The sequence below is a fragment of the Canis aureus genome, chromosome 9 (genome assembly GCF_053574225.1).
Source record: "Canis aureus isolate CA01 chromosome 9, VMU_Caureus_v.1.0, whole genome shotgun sequence".
NCBI lineage: Eukaryota > Metazoa > Chordata > Mammalia > Carnivora > Canidae > Canis > Canis aureus.
The window spans coordinates 15,075,946-15,090,807 of NC_135619.1; the positions used below are offsets into that span (position 1 = coordinate 15,075,946).

At 36.5% G+C, this 14,862-nt stretch overlaps 1 protein-coding gene across 5 annotated transcripts in view; it reads left to right on the forward strand.

Annotated features, from left to right (window-relative positions):
• Positions 1 to 14,862, forward strand: part of AKAP6 (A-kinase anchoring protein 6) — a 539,311-nt gene that overhangs the window by 451,682 nt on the left and 72,767 nt on the right. For all 5 annotated transcript variants that reach the window (XM_077908985.1, XM_077908989.1, XM_077908988.1 and 2 more), the window contains one exon: positions 2,665 to 2,889. In XM_077908985.1, coding sequence (XP_077765111.1) covers positions 2,665 to 2,889 — 225 coding nt within the window. The remainder of the gene's footprint in view (positions 1 to 2,664; positions 2,890 to 14,862) is intronic.

The following is a 14,862-nucleotide window of genomic DNA, read 5'->3' on the forward strand; positions in this document are numbered from 1 at the left end:
GGGTCTCAGCCAAAGACTGTGTTGCAAGAATCTGGCAAAAAGGCAATATAGAGATTCTGTTAACCACAGACCAGGATGGCACTTGTGCAAGAGACAGTGCTGTCCTTTTGTTGGAAGACAGCTGAGAGAGAGAGGTTAAACTGTATTTTTTCATCAACTTCTCTCCTAAATTGCCTTCACTTCAAATCAAGGGTAAGCTAAATTTGTCAATTACTTAAATGATTAATTATAACAGCAAAGTATGGGCGGTGTCAGCTATGGAGCATAATTTTGCATGCCTTCCCTTTTCTGCCTTTTTTTTTAATTTTAAAGAAATAATACTCCAAAAATATTTTGAATAAAAAGCTCTCCATGTACCTTGATGACTTGGAGGAATGCCAGTGTTCGGTTTATGCCATACTTAATCTAGGTGATTAAAAACTGCAAGTTTAAATCCTCGCTTTCTCATCTAAATTCACTACACTCTGCACTTGTGCAAAGTAACTTAAAACATTGAAAGTTTTTATTCTGACCTACTGTTACTTTTTACTAGTAATTAGTGGCTTCCACTTTATAATATGGTGATTGAAATCAGAACCTGCTAAATTCCACAGAATTCGTTGATGATCTACAGGAGAAACGTGGTTAACGTATGACATTTTTAAAGGGTTATTTCACTAAATAGATGAGATCAGCAACTTTATGTGCTTGATAGAAAGAGCAATAGTTTATGTTGTATTTTAATATATCTATTTCTAATTTGATAAGCAGCTCACAATAATCTTTTCTGAAAATTGTTTGATGTTATATTGCTTCCTCAACAAAAATTGTAAATCAAGAGAAGATTAAAGAAAGAAACAATATTTAGCTATCCTTCATGAGTCAGATACAAAAAATGGTTGTCATTTTGACAAAAATACCCTTTGAGTACAATAGGCAGAATTTTGTAATGATTTAGGGGATGAGAAGGGTAGAAGGGAGACTTTAGCAAAACCTATGCCACACCAACACCACCAGGCATCCTGCTTTAATTGGCATGATTACATTTTAATTGGCATGAAAAAAATTTAAAGACAAGGATTTTAACTTCTAACAATAGTAAAATAGAGGGATATGGTTTTTAATATTACTTTCATCTAAGGTGAACAGTGTGGAATGGAAATACATTAGAATGAAATGTCAGTGGTGCGTACAGTTTAATCTGTGAAATTTTGTCCCCTGTGCTGCATATTACTCTGTCTCAATTGCATATTAAACAACCCTATCAAGGCAGGCATTGGCATCTGCTGTGCTGACACAAATTGTGAATTAAATGAAATTGATGTCCTCTGTCGTATATTTATGAAGACGGACCATTCTCTGAAGTATTCTGTTTATGAAGAATTTATGATTGCAAACTGTTCCAGAACAAAAAAGTGGCAATAAATTCTTTTTTGTGACCCTACCCTCCAAGGGCATTGATTTCACCTCCTGCTGCTACTTTTGTTACAGCATAAAAACAATAGCTAAATCTGGATTCCACCGAGGGTCTTCAAATTATCAATATTTGCACCATGAAAATACAAGGGTGTTGCCAAGGAAGGCTATTTTTCTGTTATGATCTCCTAAAGATACTATTTACAGAACACTACGCAGCAAATGAATGTTTGTTGACTTAATTTTATTTGTGTTTTAAAGCTTATTTTTGTAGGTTTAATTCATCATTATAGATTAACTCCTACTGATTCTCCAGAGTGTTTTCCTTAAAAAGAAAGAATGAAAGAAAAAAAAAAAGCCCTCTCAGCTGCACGTTCATGCCATAGAGGTTAATCTAAGAAGGCTTCTAGAATAGTGGATTGGGACTTCTTTTGACACGTATATTAGAAAGTCTAGCATCCAGAAATGCAAAGTGGGAGAAATTGTGGGGTTGAACAATTTCCAAGTCAGGTAACATGTAACAACAGCACCAAGGAGGCTACCCCTTCTTAACAGCCATGGTTTGGGAAATTGTAGTTTATGAAATGAAAGCAAGAGAGAGAGAGAGAGAAGAAAAAAAGAAAGAAAAAGAAAGAAAGAAAGAAAGAAAGAAAGAAAGAAAGAAAGAAAGAAAGAAAGAAAGAGAAGAAAGAGAGAAGAAAGAAAGAAAGAAAGAGAAAGAAAGAAAGAAAGAAAGAAGAAAGAAAGAAAGAAAGAAAGAAAGAAAGAAGAAAGAAAGAAAGAAAGAAAGAAGAAAGAAAGAAAGAATGAATTTAATTCTCCATGCACAATCTACTCTTGGCCTCTTTAGTATATTGATTAAACTCGGACTTCTATCTCCTGAAAATATTATGCAGGGAATATTTTACTGTAAACTCCTGTCATGAGAATTTAAATGAATTTTCATCAGTGACCATAGTGAACTTTTCCTTCCTGTTAAAGGAAATTATAAGTGAATGAGGTCTTCTTAAGCCTCTAGTGGTAGTCAGAACAACACACATTGCTCAAGAATTCAAAAATCCTAAATGGAACAATGAGCTAATCTGAACTGAATGTCAGTTGTGAGGTAGCAGGTGCAGTGGGACACCTTCCAGGTGGCTCTTGTTACTAACCAAACTATGGTATGTTTTTGGTGCTGAAGCTAATCTATATTTTTGGTTTTTGTTGTTGTTGGTTTTTGTTTGTTTGTTTGTTTTTGGTTTTGTTTTTGCTTTTAATCTGATGCATTAGAAAACCCTAGGACAGAAGATCCAGGACACAATGGCAGGACACAGTGGGTCTGGTCCACGTGACCTGCTCTCTCCTGAAAGCGGAAGCCTGGTAAGGCAGCTGGAGGTCAGGATCAAAGAACTGAAAGGGTGGCTAAGAGATACAGAGCTTTTCATCTTCAATTCCTGTCTGAGACAAGAAAAGGAAGGAACAATGAATGCTGAGAAACAACTGCAATACTTTAAGGTAATAAAAAAACAATCAAAGTTGATAAAAAGCTTTCTTTATGGTAGGGATGAAATATTTATCAAGTACATAAAGTATTATACCCATGTATCTATGTATCACTGTGCACTTAAATGTTTCTTTGAATTTATAGACACCCTCCACATTTCTTGTATGCCAACATCTTTGTGTGTATAAAGATGAACATTAAGCATATCAAATACACATTGTATAGGGGAAATCTCTGCTGCTTGTGTGTTTTGTGCAATGCCTGTGGAGGGAGGGCTTTGATAAATTAAAAGCAGACCAGCAAACACTAAAAAATACTGAGGACTTTGAAAGGCGGACCTAAATGTTCCATAAATAATGTGGCTAAAAATACTTCCATAAATTGATATGATAAAAGCACATGATTTAATTGAAGACCATTAATGCTAACAAAAGGAAACATAATTTTTACATATGAGAGAATCAACTATTTATAGAGAGGGAAGAAATAAAGTAAGAGGTTCCTACATTACAGGCATAGTCCATTGTAGAAAAATGCCAACCTTGGCAACACAGCTGGGTGCGTGTTCATTGTATATCCGCAAAGAAGAAGCATTTACCCCATTTGTTTCCATGGTATATGCAAGATCTATTCAAAAGCAGTTCAGAATTCAAATATTTTCTTTTATTGCCTATGCTAGCCTGTACTACTTGAATCCTCCTTTAAATGTGGTAATTATTTGGGCTCTGAGGCTTTGGGGTTATAGGATATGAATTTGGTACAAGAAACCTTCTGGCATGAATGGTCTCAAAGAGGAGAAAGGGGGAAACCAAGAAGGAAAGAACTTCTTAGGACCAAGCAACTGTTTCTTTTCCAAGCCTTCCAGAACCAGGTTTTATTCATTACCCCCACCCCCAGCCCCCGACCCTGCACCCACCATCCCCTCACAGCCCTATGGTCTTCCAGCAGTGGATCAGAGAATTTAGTCACCTGTGGCCCATGGTTTACCTCCTGCCTTTCAGACAGGCAGGCTCATGTTGCTCACCTGCACAGCCTAGGAGGAGGAACCCTTTAAGATAAGACCACCATACTTCCTAGTAAACTGCATTGCACACCTACAAATTGCTTTGGTTGAAAACCTCCTCTTCTCCCACTGAATTACAAGACCAAACTGGAAATTAAATGAAAGCCTCTTCCCAAGGCAAATGGATTTTTACTGTTTAAAATCTAACATCCAGAAGATTTGTTATTTCATCTCTTCCTGTCTTGCCCTAACCTCCACTGCAGGGAAATGAAGTCTTCAGATGGTTGAATGCTGTGTTATTTTGAATTTGGCATGTACCTTATAAAGCATCCTGGTCATTAGTAGGCTGGATGATGTGAAATATATTTTTTCTCTATAGTATCTATATCACAACTTTAGTGAACCAGTTAATGGCCCCAGACAGTTGTGTAACCTTGGTCATGTTTCTCGTATTATCCCTCGGTGCTTCAGTTTCTTCATCCCATAAGATGAGATACCAATAGTATTTATTTCACACAGTTATGAGTTTACATACATAAATTATTATTTCTACTTTTTGTAATGGTTCATTTAAGGGATAGGAATCTCTTCATATTATAAACCTCCAAATGTAACATAATAATTAGAAACAATGACAGGAAGTTTGTTATTACAATTATTTGTATACCTACCTACTCCCATATCTCATAGATATTTAAAAACAATCTCCCCACACTTTTGTTATTATTATAAGTTGAAGAATGAGCAGTTCTATATTAATATAGCTGATGCTTCCAAAGACATTAGCTTCATGCTTTAGCTTTGTATAGTGTCATCAACAATGTACAATATTGCTGATACAATGTACAATATACATTGTGAGTATATATATGTATGTGTCTCATTTGATGTTAATAGCAACCTATGAAGTGGAATCTTGATTTTGCAGGATGTGCCTATGGAAACACACACAGAGGTTAAGTTTTGCAAGTCCAAGGCCACATATAATGAGTGGTAGAATTAGGTTTTAAATCCAGGGCTGTCTGAGTGTAAAGCCTATTCTCTGAACTACTATGCAAAATTGATATTTATTGATATTTATTGAATGCCTTTCAATGCTGGATGGCTCAAAGGAAAAAAACAGGACAGAACTAAATGTCACTATTTCTTTGTGGTTGGTTTATCAATCATAATTTCAGTAATTTGGCCAGAATAGCAGATAGTCTTAGCTACTGAAGGTCTTGGGAGGTAGAAATATTTGTGTTTTTATTTTACATTTTTATACTACAGCAGTGTAAACTTCTTTGCCATGGGTCACTTTTTAAATTGAAGTGTTCAAACTTTCAGAGTTTATGGAGCCCTGATAATTTTTCTCTATAACTTGAAACTTCAGTTCCTTCTACAATTTTGACCTTGAGGAGTTTGATCAGATAAGCTAAGTGGATCTAGCATGATGGCACTTCTTTTTTGTTTTGTAAGAAAGCTTTATGCCTGTCTGTTGGAATAAATGTCTTTCCTAGCCAGAATTTTAAATATTTCTGAGCTGTTTACTCTTTAGCGTTTAGTGTATGATTAATCAAGTGTTCTGTATATTACCACATTCATTGGATGAATTAAACCAAATGTTTGTAATATAATAATAATGTAGCATAATGTTTATAACCTGTCAAAATCATAATTGATAATAGGCATATGCAGAATAAAAACTTTTACCACAAACCTAAAGAACAGATACCCTCTGCCTTTCTAAGTGATAAAGCCTCTCCAAAGAGCGTTATTAAAGAAACTTTACGTGTGGAACTTTTTGTCACATTTCTCCTCTTCTTGTGTGTTCCCAAATGTCTTCTGCTGTCAATGGTCACACTGAAGACAGGCTTTATCCACAGGACTTAGCTTTATGATTCTCCATTCTCTAAAATCTCAGGGTTTTAACAGAATGAATTCCTTTATGTGACACCCAGAGTAATGATAGATAAGCAGTGCACTACCCCGGAGAACAGGGTGGGAAGGTGCTGCATATAAAAAGGAAAACCCATTACTTTGTAGACACAACTGTTTCCTTCTTAGAGTTTGGTCTGGGTTGAGAGAAAGGAATAGGATCTTAAGTATTAGGAAGAAGAGAAAAAGCAGTTTTGGAATGTATTCTTTTACTTTAAGGCAGTAAGTGTGATAAACATGGGATAAACAAGACAAAATTCTACCTAAGAAAGAAAGAGTCAAAGTCCAGCACAGGGAGATACACGAAGGTGTGAACCTAAGACTCCTGGGACAGAAACACAGAATCATCGAGGAGTGAACACCTCATTACAATAAAATGTGGAGAGCACATCAGAGAGTTAATGAGGTCAGCTGGCAAAGGACCCCTTAGAGTCCTCTGTGTGTGTGTAGCTCCAGTGCCGTTGGCTGGAAAGCACTACTTTTTAATGATGACCCTTCCAAGAGAAAATAATTGCTTAATCATATGTTTCTTATATTTCATAACGAAATTCATTATCCTAGAGACTCGAATTGGGGAGAAATTATTCATGACTAGCTAACAGAGGCTGTAGCACTGGACTGGGCCCAGAACCAGCCCAGGAAGGCAAGTTTAGAGCTGCCAAGAAGCTCTGTCATCAAGAAGGTGAATGAGTGGAATAGATTTAGTAAGCTTGGCTGTGATTAATGTCTCAAATTTGCTTAGCAATTTAAATTTGACCAAGCACTTTTATCCAAGCTATTATACTTAAACTTTCCACTAATTATGTAAGATGAAAATTATGATCACTTTCTTTTGGGTGTTTTTATTTATTTTTATGAATGGCGAACTTGAGGTGTGGAAAGTCAACATGACTTGTTGGAATCCTCACAGCAACTAGCATCAGAGGCAGAGCAAAAGCCATGGTCTTTGGGTTCAAATTCCAGTATTCTCCCATCTGGTCATTCAACGATCTTTCAGAATAAACACTGAAACCTCATTGTACACTAAATCAAGGGTTGGCCAGCATTTTGTTGCAAAAGGCCATATAACACAATCTCTGTCACAATTACTCAACTCGGCTGCTGTAGTGTAAAAGCAGCCACCAGTAATATGTAAATGAATTAATATAGTGCGTTCAATAAAACTAATTTACAAAACTATTTACAAAAGCAGACAGTGGGCCAGATTTGACCCTCAAGGCCTTAGGTTCCTGACCCTGCTCTAGATTACAAAAATTACCATAAACATGGGCATGGCTACCATCTGCATCTCCTTTGAGGAAAGGAGGCCATGTTAGAATTACAGTAGGAGGAACAAAACATTCTTTAATAATTTTAACAATGACAACTAATCCTTACCAAGTGTTTGTAGGATGTAAGTCACAGTTTCTAAATGTTTAACCTCCACTTGCTTATTAATCCTTATCACCATCCTAAGGCAGATAGTTTATTATCCCGTATGTATAGATGAGAAAATGGTGGCAGGGAAAATTGAAGTTATTTGCTTAAGGTAGTAAATGATAGAGCCAATAGTCTGTTCCAGAATCTGCCATTACTTTGTAGACTCAACAGTCCCTGGGTTAAAGATCTTTTTCTGAAAAGAGAAAAACACATTAACTGGTAGCCTCCTCTTGTTCCTCATCCCATTTCTGAATACTCGGGCAGCCAGCTGAAGGAAGTCAGTGAGTCAGAGTTTTAAATCTTGGAAATTAAAATTTTTAGGATACAGTCTTTAAAAGGATGTTAAATTAACTATTAAATGTGTAGCATTACTAAGTAGTTACTCTGAAAAGGATTATCACAAATACATCTTTTAATAAAAGGAGATAAATAAAAGAGCTAAACACAGTTCACATGCTTTGAGAAATATTTTCCCAAATCTCACTGTGTAGTTTCCAGAAGTAAAAATTGGACCAATCTAGCCAAGACATTAGAGGGAATTTCCCATGTCCATTATAACCAATCTCAAATGCCACCACAAATAATCACACTTCCTGTGTCCCTCACAGCCCATATTTTTAAGGAGATTATGTTGGAAGACAGAAGAGGATATTTTGGAAGTTTTGGAATATGTGAAAGGAAGTTGTGGTTCCTACAGGTCCAGGATCATCCCTGCTGCTGTTTTCTGGAGCCATTACAAACTTTGTAATGATGTTGTTGGCAAAGCTGCAAAGAATTACAGTGATTCAATCTGGCTGTGACAAAAGCATCTGAATACTTTCAAAATCAACAGATATCAGATGAGACTTAATCTTTTCTATATGTCTTAGATAAATTTTTTTAAAAGCTATAATATTAACCAAGTACGTTTGTCAAAAGAAAATACTGAATTCAGCTTTTATCAGGTATTTTTTCCCACCATATATTAAAAAAAAAATCTATCATCTAACACTTTAGTAATTTTAAGTAACTGGTTACAATCCAGAACTGCCTTTTAAAAAAATTTGGCTGGGTTAAGGTTTAAATTCAAAGATAGATTTAAGTAAATGTTACACACACTACCATCTGGGGGTAGTGGGAAGATCTACAGGAAATTTTTATAGGCAGTCCCAATGCAGCCTTTTAAAGTAAATAAAAGGAAACAACAGAGGCCAAATTCTTTATGAGCATACCTTTTACTAGAAGAAGATGCTGAATGATTTCTATGAAGGAGAATGAGTTGAGGATACAAGGATATAACTGTGTACTTATTTCACATGTGTCATTTGTATTACTGCTGTCAGGTAAACCAGATTCATGGAAATTAAAGACAGCACCCCAAGATCACTACCTGAGCCGAAGGCAGATGCTCAACCACTGAGCCACCCAGTCATCCCTCTTAACTGATCACTTAACATTACTTAAATATCATTTTTATTGTTAATAAACCCAAATTAGGAAGAAACTGGGGGAACAGAATTGCAAACTTGTCTCCATACTCTCCATTTAATCTAGGTGTAGGATGTGGGTCAGTGCATCTGACCCACAATAGCGAAGAAACTTACACCAATGAGTTCAAGATGCTTGGGTTTATAGTGGTTCTACCTATTTCTAATCCATGATCTTTCTTAAAGTCCTGGGTTTCTCATCTTAAAAATGGGGATAACAGGGCACCTAGGTAGCTCAGTGGATTAAAATGGGGATAACAGGGCACCTAGGTAGCTCAGTGGATTACGCAGCTGACTCTTGATTTATGGCTCAGGTCATGATCTCAGCGTTATGAGACAGACCCACGTCTGGGTCTTTACTGAATTTTCCCCTCTCACCTGTGAAAAGGACGGCTCTTTTAGGGTAAAATAGACCAAATCTCAGATTATCAAATGTGGGTATTCACATCAGACTATTTTTCAGCTTTTGAGCAAGATAGCAAAACAGCTACTTAGAGTCCTTCTTCTTCATTTTTTGTCTTCCTGATCTTTTATAAACACTCTTTTTAGACCTTCATTCTATTTCTCCCAGATTACTGCTCTACACACACAATTAGATATCCATTTAAGGAGATAAACAAAATTTCTTTTTTTAGTGTTCATAATGAGTTGTCAGTCTTCTATAACTTTAGCACCATGTCATTCTTTTACAATTTACCAGTTAATAGTATTTATTGAGTACCCTCATTAGGTGATGTTAGTTGGCAACATTATAATCTAGGATTTCTAGCTATGTAATCTCCGTAAATAATTTCTTTTTGCCTGATATCCTTTATTTGTAAATTTAGGTTTTTGGTTTGAAAGGATTCCTTTCACCTCTAGCATTCTGTGATTCTGCAGTAGGCATCTTCCTTTGATAAATTTATTCAATTATAGATGCCATTTAATTCCTCTACACAACACTTTGAGTTTGGCACAAAATTTCTGATACATAGCCAATTCTGTGTACCAGGAGTCATGTTTACTTCACTGGGAATGATGCTTCAGAAGGACAAAGGCATCTTTTGAACCAGAGTTTATTGCCTTTGGCACCACCCTAACCAACTTTGTCTTCGTACCCATTTCCTTTCTAACATTATGATACCTTTATAATTTGAATAGAGATGCTGATCTAAAATGGGAAAGAAAAGGTCTTCCTAGTCATAAATTTCAATCAGAATGGTGGCACAGGTAGCATGAATATATATGTTTTTGTTGTTTTATACATTATTGGGACCTGGTTGACTTAAAAGTAGAAAGAACTGTTCCAATAAATCACTGGTACGATTTTGTGATGACAAGCAAATGTACAGGTCTGTGAGAAGTGGAATACAGAAAACTCTTGGTTAAAATTAATGACCAGTGGGGTGCCTGGGTGGCTCAGATGGTTAAGCATCTGCCTTTGGCTCAGGTCATGATCTCCAGGTCCTGGGGTTGAGCCCCACATTTGGCTCCACTGCTCAGTGGGGAGTCTGCTTCTCCCTCTGCCTCAAATGAATAAATAAAATCTGTAAAAATAATATATATAATTAATAGTTTGAAGAGATGGAGATTTGAATCTAAGAGGATGAACCAGAGACCCTACAATCAGAGACCCTCTCCTCACTTTATTCCTTTTTTATCTATTAGGTGCCTTGAAGTCCTTCATGGTGTTATCTAAAGGCATAATGTTTCCTTTCCTGTCATTTTTTTTCCAGTTTTTTAGCATATTGTCTTAGGTGATTTTTTTTTATGAATTACATTCTAATCAAATCTGAAAATCTGTATCTTTTAATAAAAACACTAAGCCCATTCATATTTAGTTTCTTAATTAAGATTGCTGACCTTTTATTTCATCACATTCACTTACTTATTCATTCAATAAATATTTCTTGGACACCTACCATGTGTCAGGCACTAGGCTGAATGTTAGCAATGCATGAAGCTTACATGGTGGTCTTGTTTAAATATTTTGCTATAAGACATGTTGTTTTGTTCATTTTTGCCCTAGTGAGTTGGAATTTTTTTAACATATTCTTTATATCTAATAACAAGAATGAATCAACTTCTTACTGATGCCACTTTAAAATGAGAAATTGACTTCCCTGTATCCTCTACCCTATTTCTCCACTTTTTGTTGATATAATCTTGGATTTAGTTTTTAGCTAATATCATTATTATTTTGCTAATATAATTACATTCATTCTCACACTTTCAATAATTTCTTTTGAAATTTGCATTGTTATTTCATAAGAATATGAAAAATAGTTCAGAATTAATTCTTTATAATATTCATTTCATTGCTCAACATCAGTTTTTTTAATACCATGGTTTTCCATTTTCTTAAAAATATTACTCTTAGTACTATTATATTGTCTTCTAATAATTTTTTAGGAAAAGTACATTCTTAGTATATTCTCCATACCCTTGCATGTCTGAAAATGCATTTTACTTGACCTTGAATATAAACAATAGTTTGGTCGAATGTAAAATTTTGCCATGGGGAATATAACCTTTGACTGTCAAAACTGCTAATGATTCTTTTAGCATTTATAATTATAAAGGAAAAGTCTGATTTTTGTTGCTACATAGTAACCTTGTTTTTCCACTTGTATATGAGTGAGTGTTGGTCTCCTTTTATCTCTTTTGCTGGTAACTTGCTAAGTCCTAATTGATTTTGAAAACTGAAATTCTGCTGTAGATCAGAGAGTTTTACCTACTGTTTGATTATCACAAGTTCTCTGTAAGTTTAGTTCCCTTTTGGTAGTGCTATTCTGTGCATATTGTGTCCCCTGGATCTTTCCTTCATTTTTAGAAATGGATTCTTATTTCCCCTTCTTTAACAGGCACTTTTGGTGAAATTCTCAAGGTTGTTTTCTGTTTTTGCAGGACCTAATTTTGCAGTTTGTTTTCATTGCAATTTGCAGTTTGTTTTCATTGCAATTTTTTTTAAGATTTTATTTATTTATTCATGAGACACAGAGAGAGAGAGAGAGAGAGAGAGGCAGAGACACAGGCAGAGGGAGAAGCAGGCTCCATGCAGGGAGCCTGATGTGGGACTCGATCCCAGGATTCCAGGATAATGCCCTGGGCCAAAGGCAAACCGCTGAGCCACCCAGGCATCCCTCATTGCAATTTTTTATTCACCAGAAGTTCTTTTCATCTTCATACAGTCTTTACTGATCTTAATTTGTTTCTTTTTCAGAAGTGCCTACTTCAGTGCCATGGGTGCAATATCTTTGTGCATATTTCTGAGAAATGGATTAAAATTTTCTAAGGGATCCCTGGGTGGCGCAGCGGTTTGGCGCCTGCCTTTGGCCCAGGGCACGATCCTGGAGACCCGGGATCGAATCCCACGTCGGGCTCCCGGTGCATGGAGCCTGCTTCTCCCTCTGCCTGTGTCTCTGCCTCTCTCTCTCTCTCTCTGTGACTATCATAAATAAATAAAAATTAAAAAAAATTTTTTTTTCTAAGGTTTTCCTTTTTCTTAATTCTGTTTCAAAAGGAGTCTATTAGTCTGTTGCTTTGAGTGCTCAAATTGGACCCTCTTATGAACTACAGTGTCCATTAGTGTATGTCTCTTTATTTTTAAGGAGAGAGTTTGGCTTTCTGGGACTGAACATTAAGATAGGTCCTCTGAAAGATTCTGTAGTTTCCTATATAAATATTTCAGGCCCAGACAAAAAGGAAAAAGAAATCTTAGATTCCCCTTAGTTTTATTTATTTACCTTTTTAAAAAAATTTTATCTGTTTATTCATAAGAGACACAATAGCGAGAGACACATAGGCAGAGGGAGAAGTAGGCTCCCTGCAAGGAGCCTGATGTGGGACTCCATCCTGGATCCCGGGATCACACCCTGAGCCGAAGGCAGATTCTTAACCATTGAGCCACCCAGGCGTCCCCCCTTAGTTTTATTCAAATTCCAGGATGAGAATATATAAATCATATACAAGGGATGGCAAATTGTCTGCTAATACTGGAGGTATCTGGGGTACGTACATATCTAATATCAGGTCAGGGTGAAAGCAAGCTAAGGAGTCAACACCTTTCTTATTCATCAGGAGCATCTTCAGTAGTCTTGCAGAGTTGTGTGTCCATCAGCTTTGAGAGAGAAAGCCCCATTAGAAGATAGCTATCCTGTAACTTAGGCGACAAGTTTAGGGACTTGAAATAGTGCAATTACAGTGGAAAATAGGAGGCTGGATTTAAGAGAGACCTCAGGGTTAGAGATGACAGGATTTGGAAACTGCTATGCTGGTAGGGGTGCAAAAGTAGAAGGTCTTCTCAGGACTCTCTCCCACTCAGAGCCCCTCTCTTCCTGGAATGCTATTTCCTCTGCCTTCAGGTCCTCTTTAAATAAGGAAGAGAATCTTCAACAAAAAGCACTGGAAGTATTAGAATATTGTAAGGATAGAGGGGTTCTAATACCTAAAGAGAAGCCAGTTCAAGATTATTTGGGACTGGGATCCCTGGGTGGCGCAGCGGTTTGGCGCCTGCCTTTGGCCTAGGGCGTGATCCTGGAGGCCCAGGATCAAATCCCACGTCAGGCTCCTGGTGCATGGAGCCTGCTTCTCCCTCTGCCTGTGTCTCTGCCTCTCTCTCTCTCTCTCTGTGTGTGACTATCATAAATAAATAAAAATTTAAAAAAAAGATTATTTGGGACTGTGGGTAAAAATATTTGTAATTTATTCAGTAATTTTCTCTTATGCAAACACCTATGTCAGGTGTTGTGCTGGGTATTAGGGTGAACCATTCATTGTCCTCTTCCTAGGAACACATGGTCTAAAGGGGGATAGTAACAAGTCAACAAGACAACAGAATAGAATGTGGCATGTGCTGTAGTAGGAGTTAACGTAGTATACTGTGCAAATTCATGGGGCATTTCTGGGGAGGGGCAAGGAAGTTTCGGAATGAGTGACTCTAAACTGAGATCTGCAGTGAAGGAGAGGGAGAGTGAACAGAATAGTATGTGCACATGCCTGGAGACCTAGAGATAAGAGATTGAAGAAATTCATGTGTTATTTCCTGAGCTTATTTAAATGTTATTGTAATATGTATGGGTATGAATCTATGTGTCTTATCAACAAACTAGAATGTAAACATTTTTTTTTAATTAAGATTTTATTTCTTTTAGAGCAATTTGAGGTTCACAGCAAAATTGAGGGAAAGATTCAGAGATTTCCCGTTATACTCCCAGCCCCTACACATGCACAGCCTCTCCTATTATCAACATCCCCCATCAGAGTGGTGCATTTGTTACAACTGATGAACCTACAATGATGCGTCATGATCACTCAAAGTTCATAGCTTGTAATACAGTTCACTTGATGCTGTGCATTCTATGGGTTTGGACAACAATATAATGACATGTACCCATTTATCATACCAAGTATTTTCACTGTCCTAAAAAACCTTCTGTGCTCTGCCTATTCAATCCTCAACCTAGCCCCGTGCTCCAAACCCTGGCAATTACTTATCTTTTTACTCCGCATAGTTTTGCTTTTTCCAAAAGGTTGCATGGTTGGAATCATACAGTATGTAGCCTTTTCAGATTGACCTCATTCACCTAGTAATATACATTCAAAATTTTTCTATGTCTTTTCATGGCTTGATGGCCCATTTCTTTTTAGCACTGAATAATATCCCATTGTCTGATTATAATCCACTCATCTACAAAGGACATTTTGGTTGCTTCCAAGTTTTGGAAGTCATGAATAAAGCTACTATAAATATCCCTATGCAGGTTCTTGTGCGGACATAAGTCTTCAAATCCTTTGGGTATATACCACAGAGCACAGTTGCTGGATTGTATGGTAAGAGTGTGTTTAGTTTTGTAAGAAACTACCAAACTGTCTTCCAAAGTGCTGGTACCATTTTGCATTCCCAAAAGCATTGAATAAGAGTTCTTTTTCCATATCCTCTTCAGCATTTTGTGTTGCTGGTGTTTTGAATTTTGGCCATTCTAATAGGTGTGTGGTGATACTTTATTGTTGTTTTGAGTATAAACTTTTTAAAAGTAGGGCTATCTTAAAATATTTGTTTTACATATCCTTCATAGTACCATAGACAATGTACTTTAGAGTCACTAGATACTCCACTAGTACTTAGCAGATTGCAGATTTTATCACAAGATGGGACATGATGTCACTTAGCTAGTTCAACCTTCTTATTCTAAAAAAGA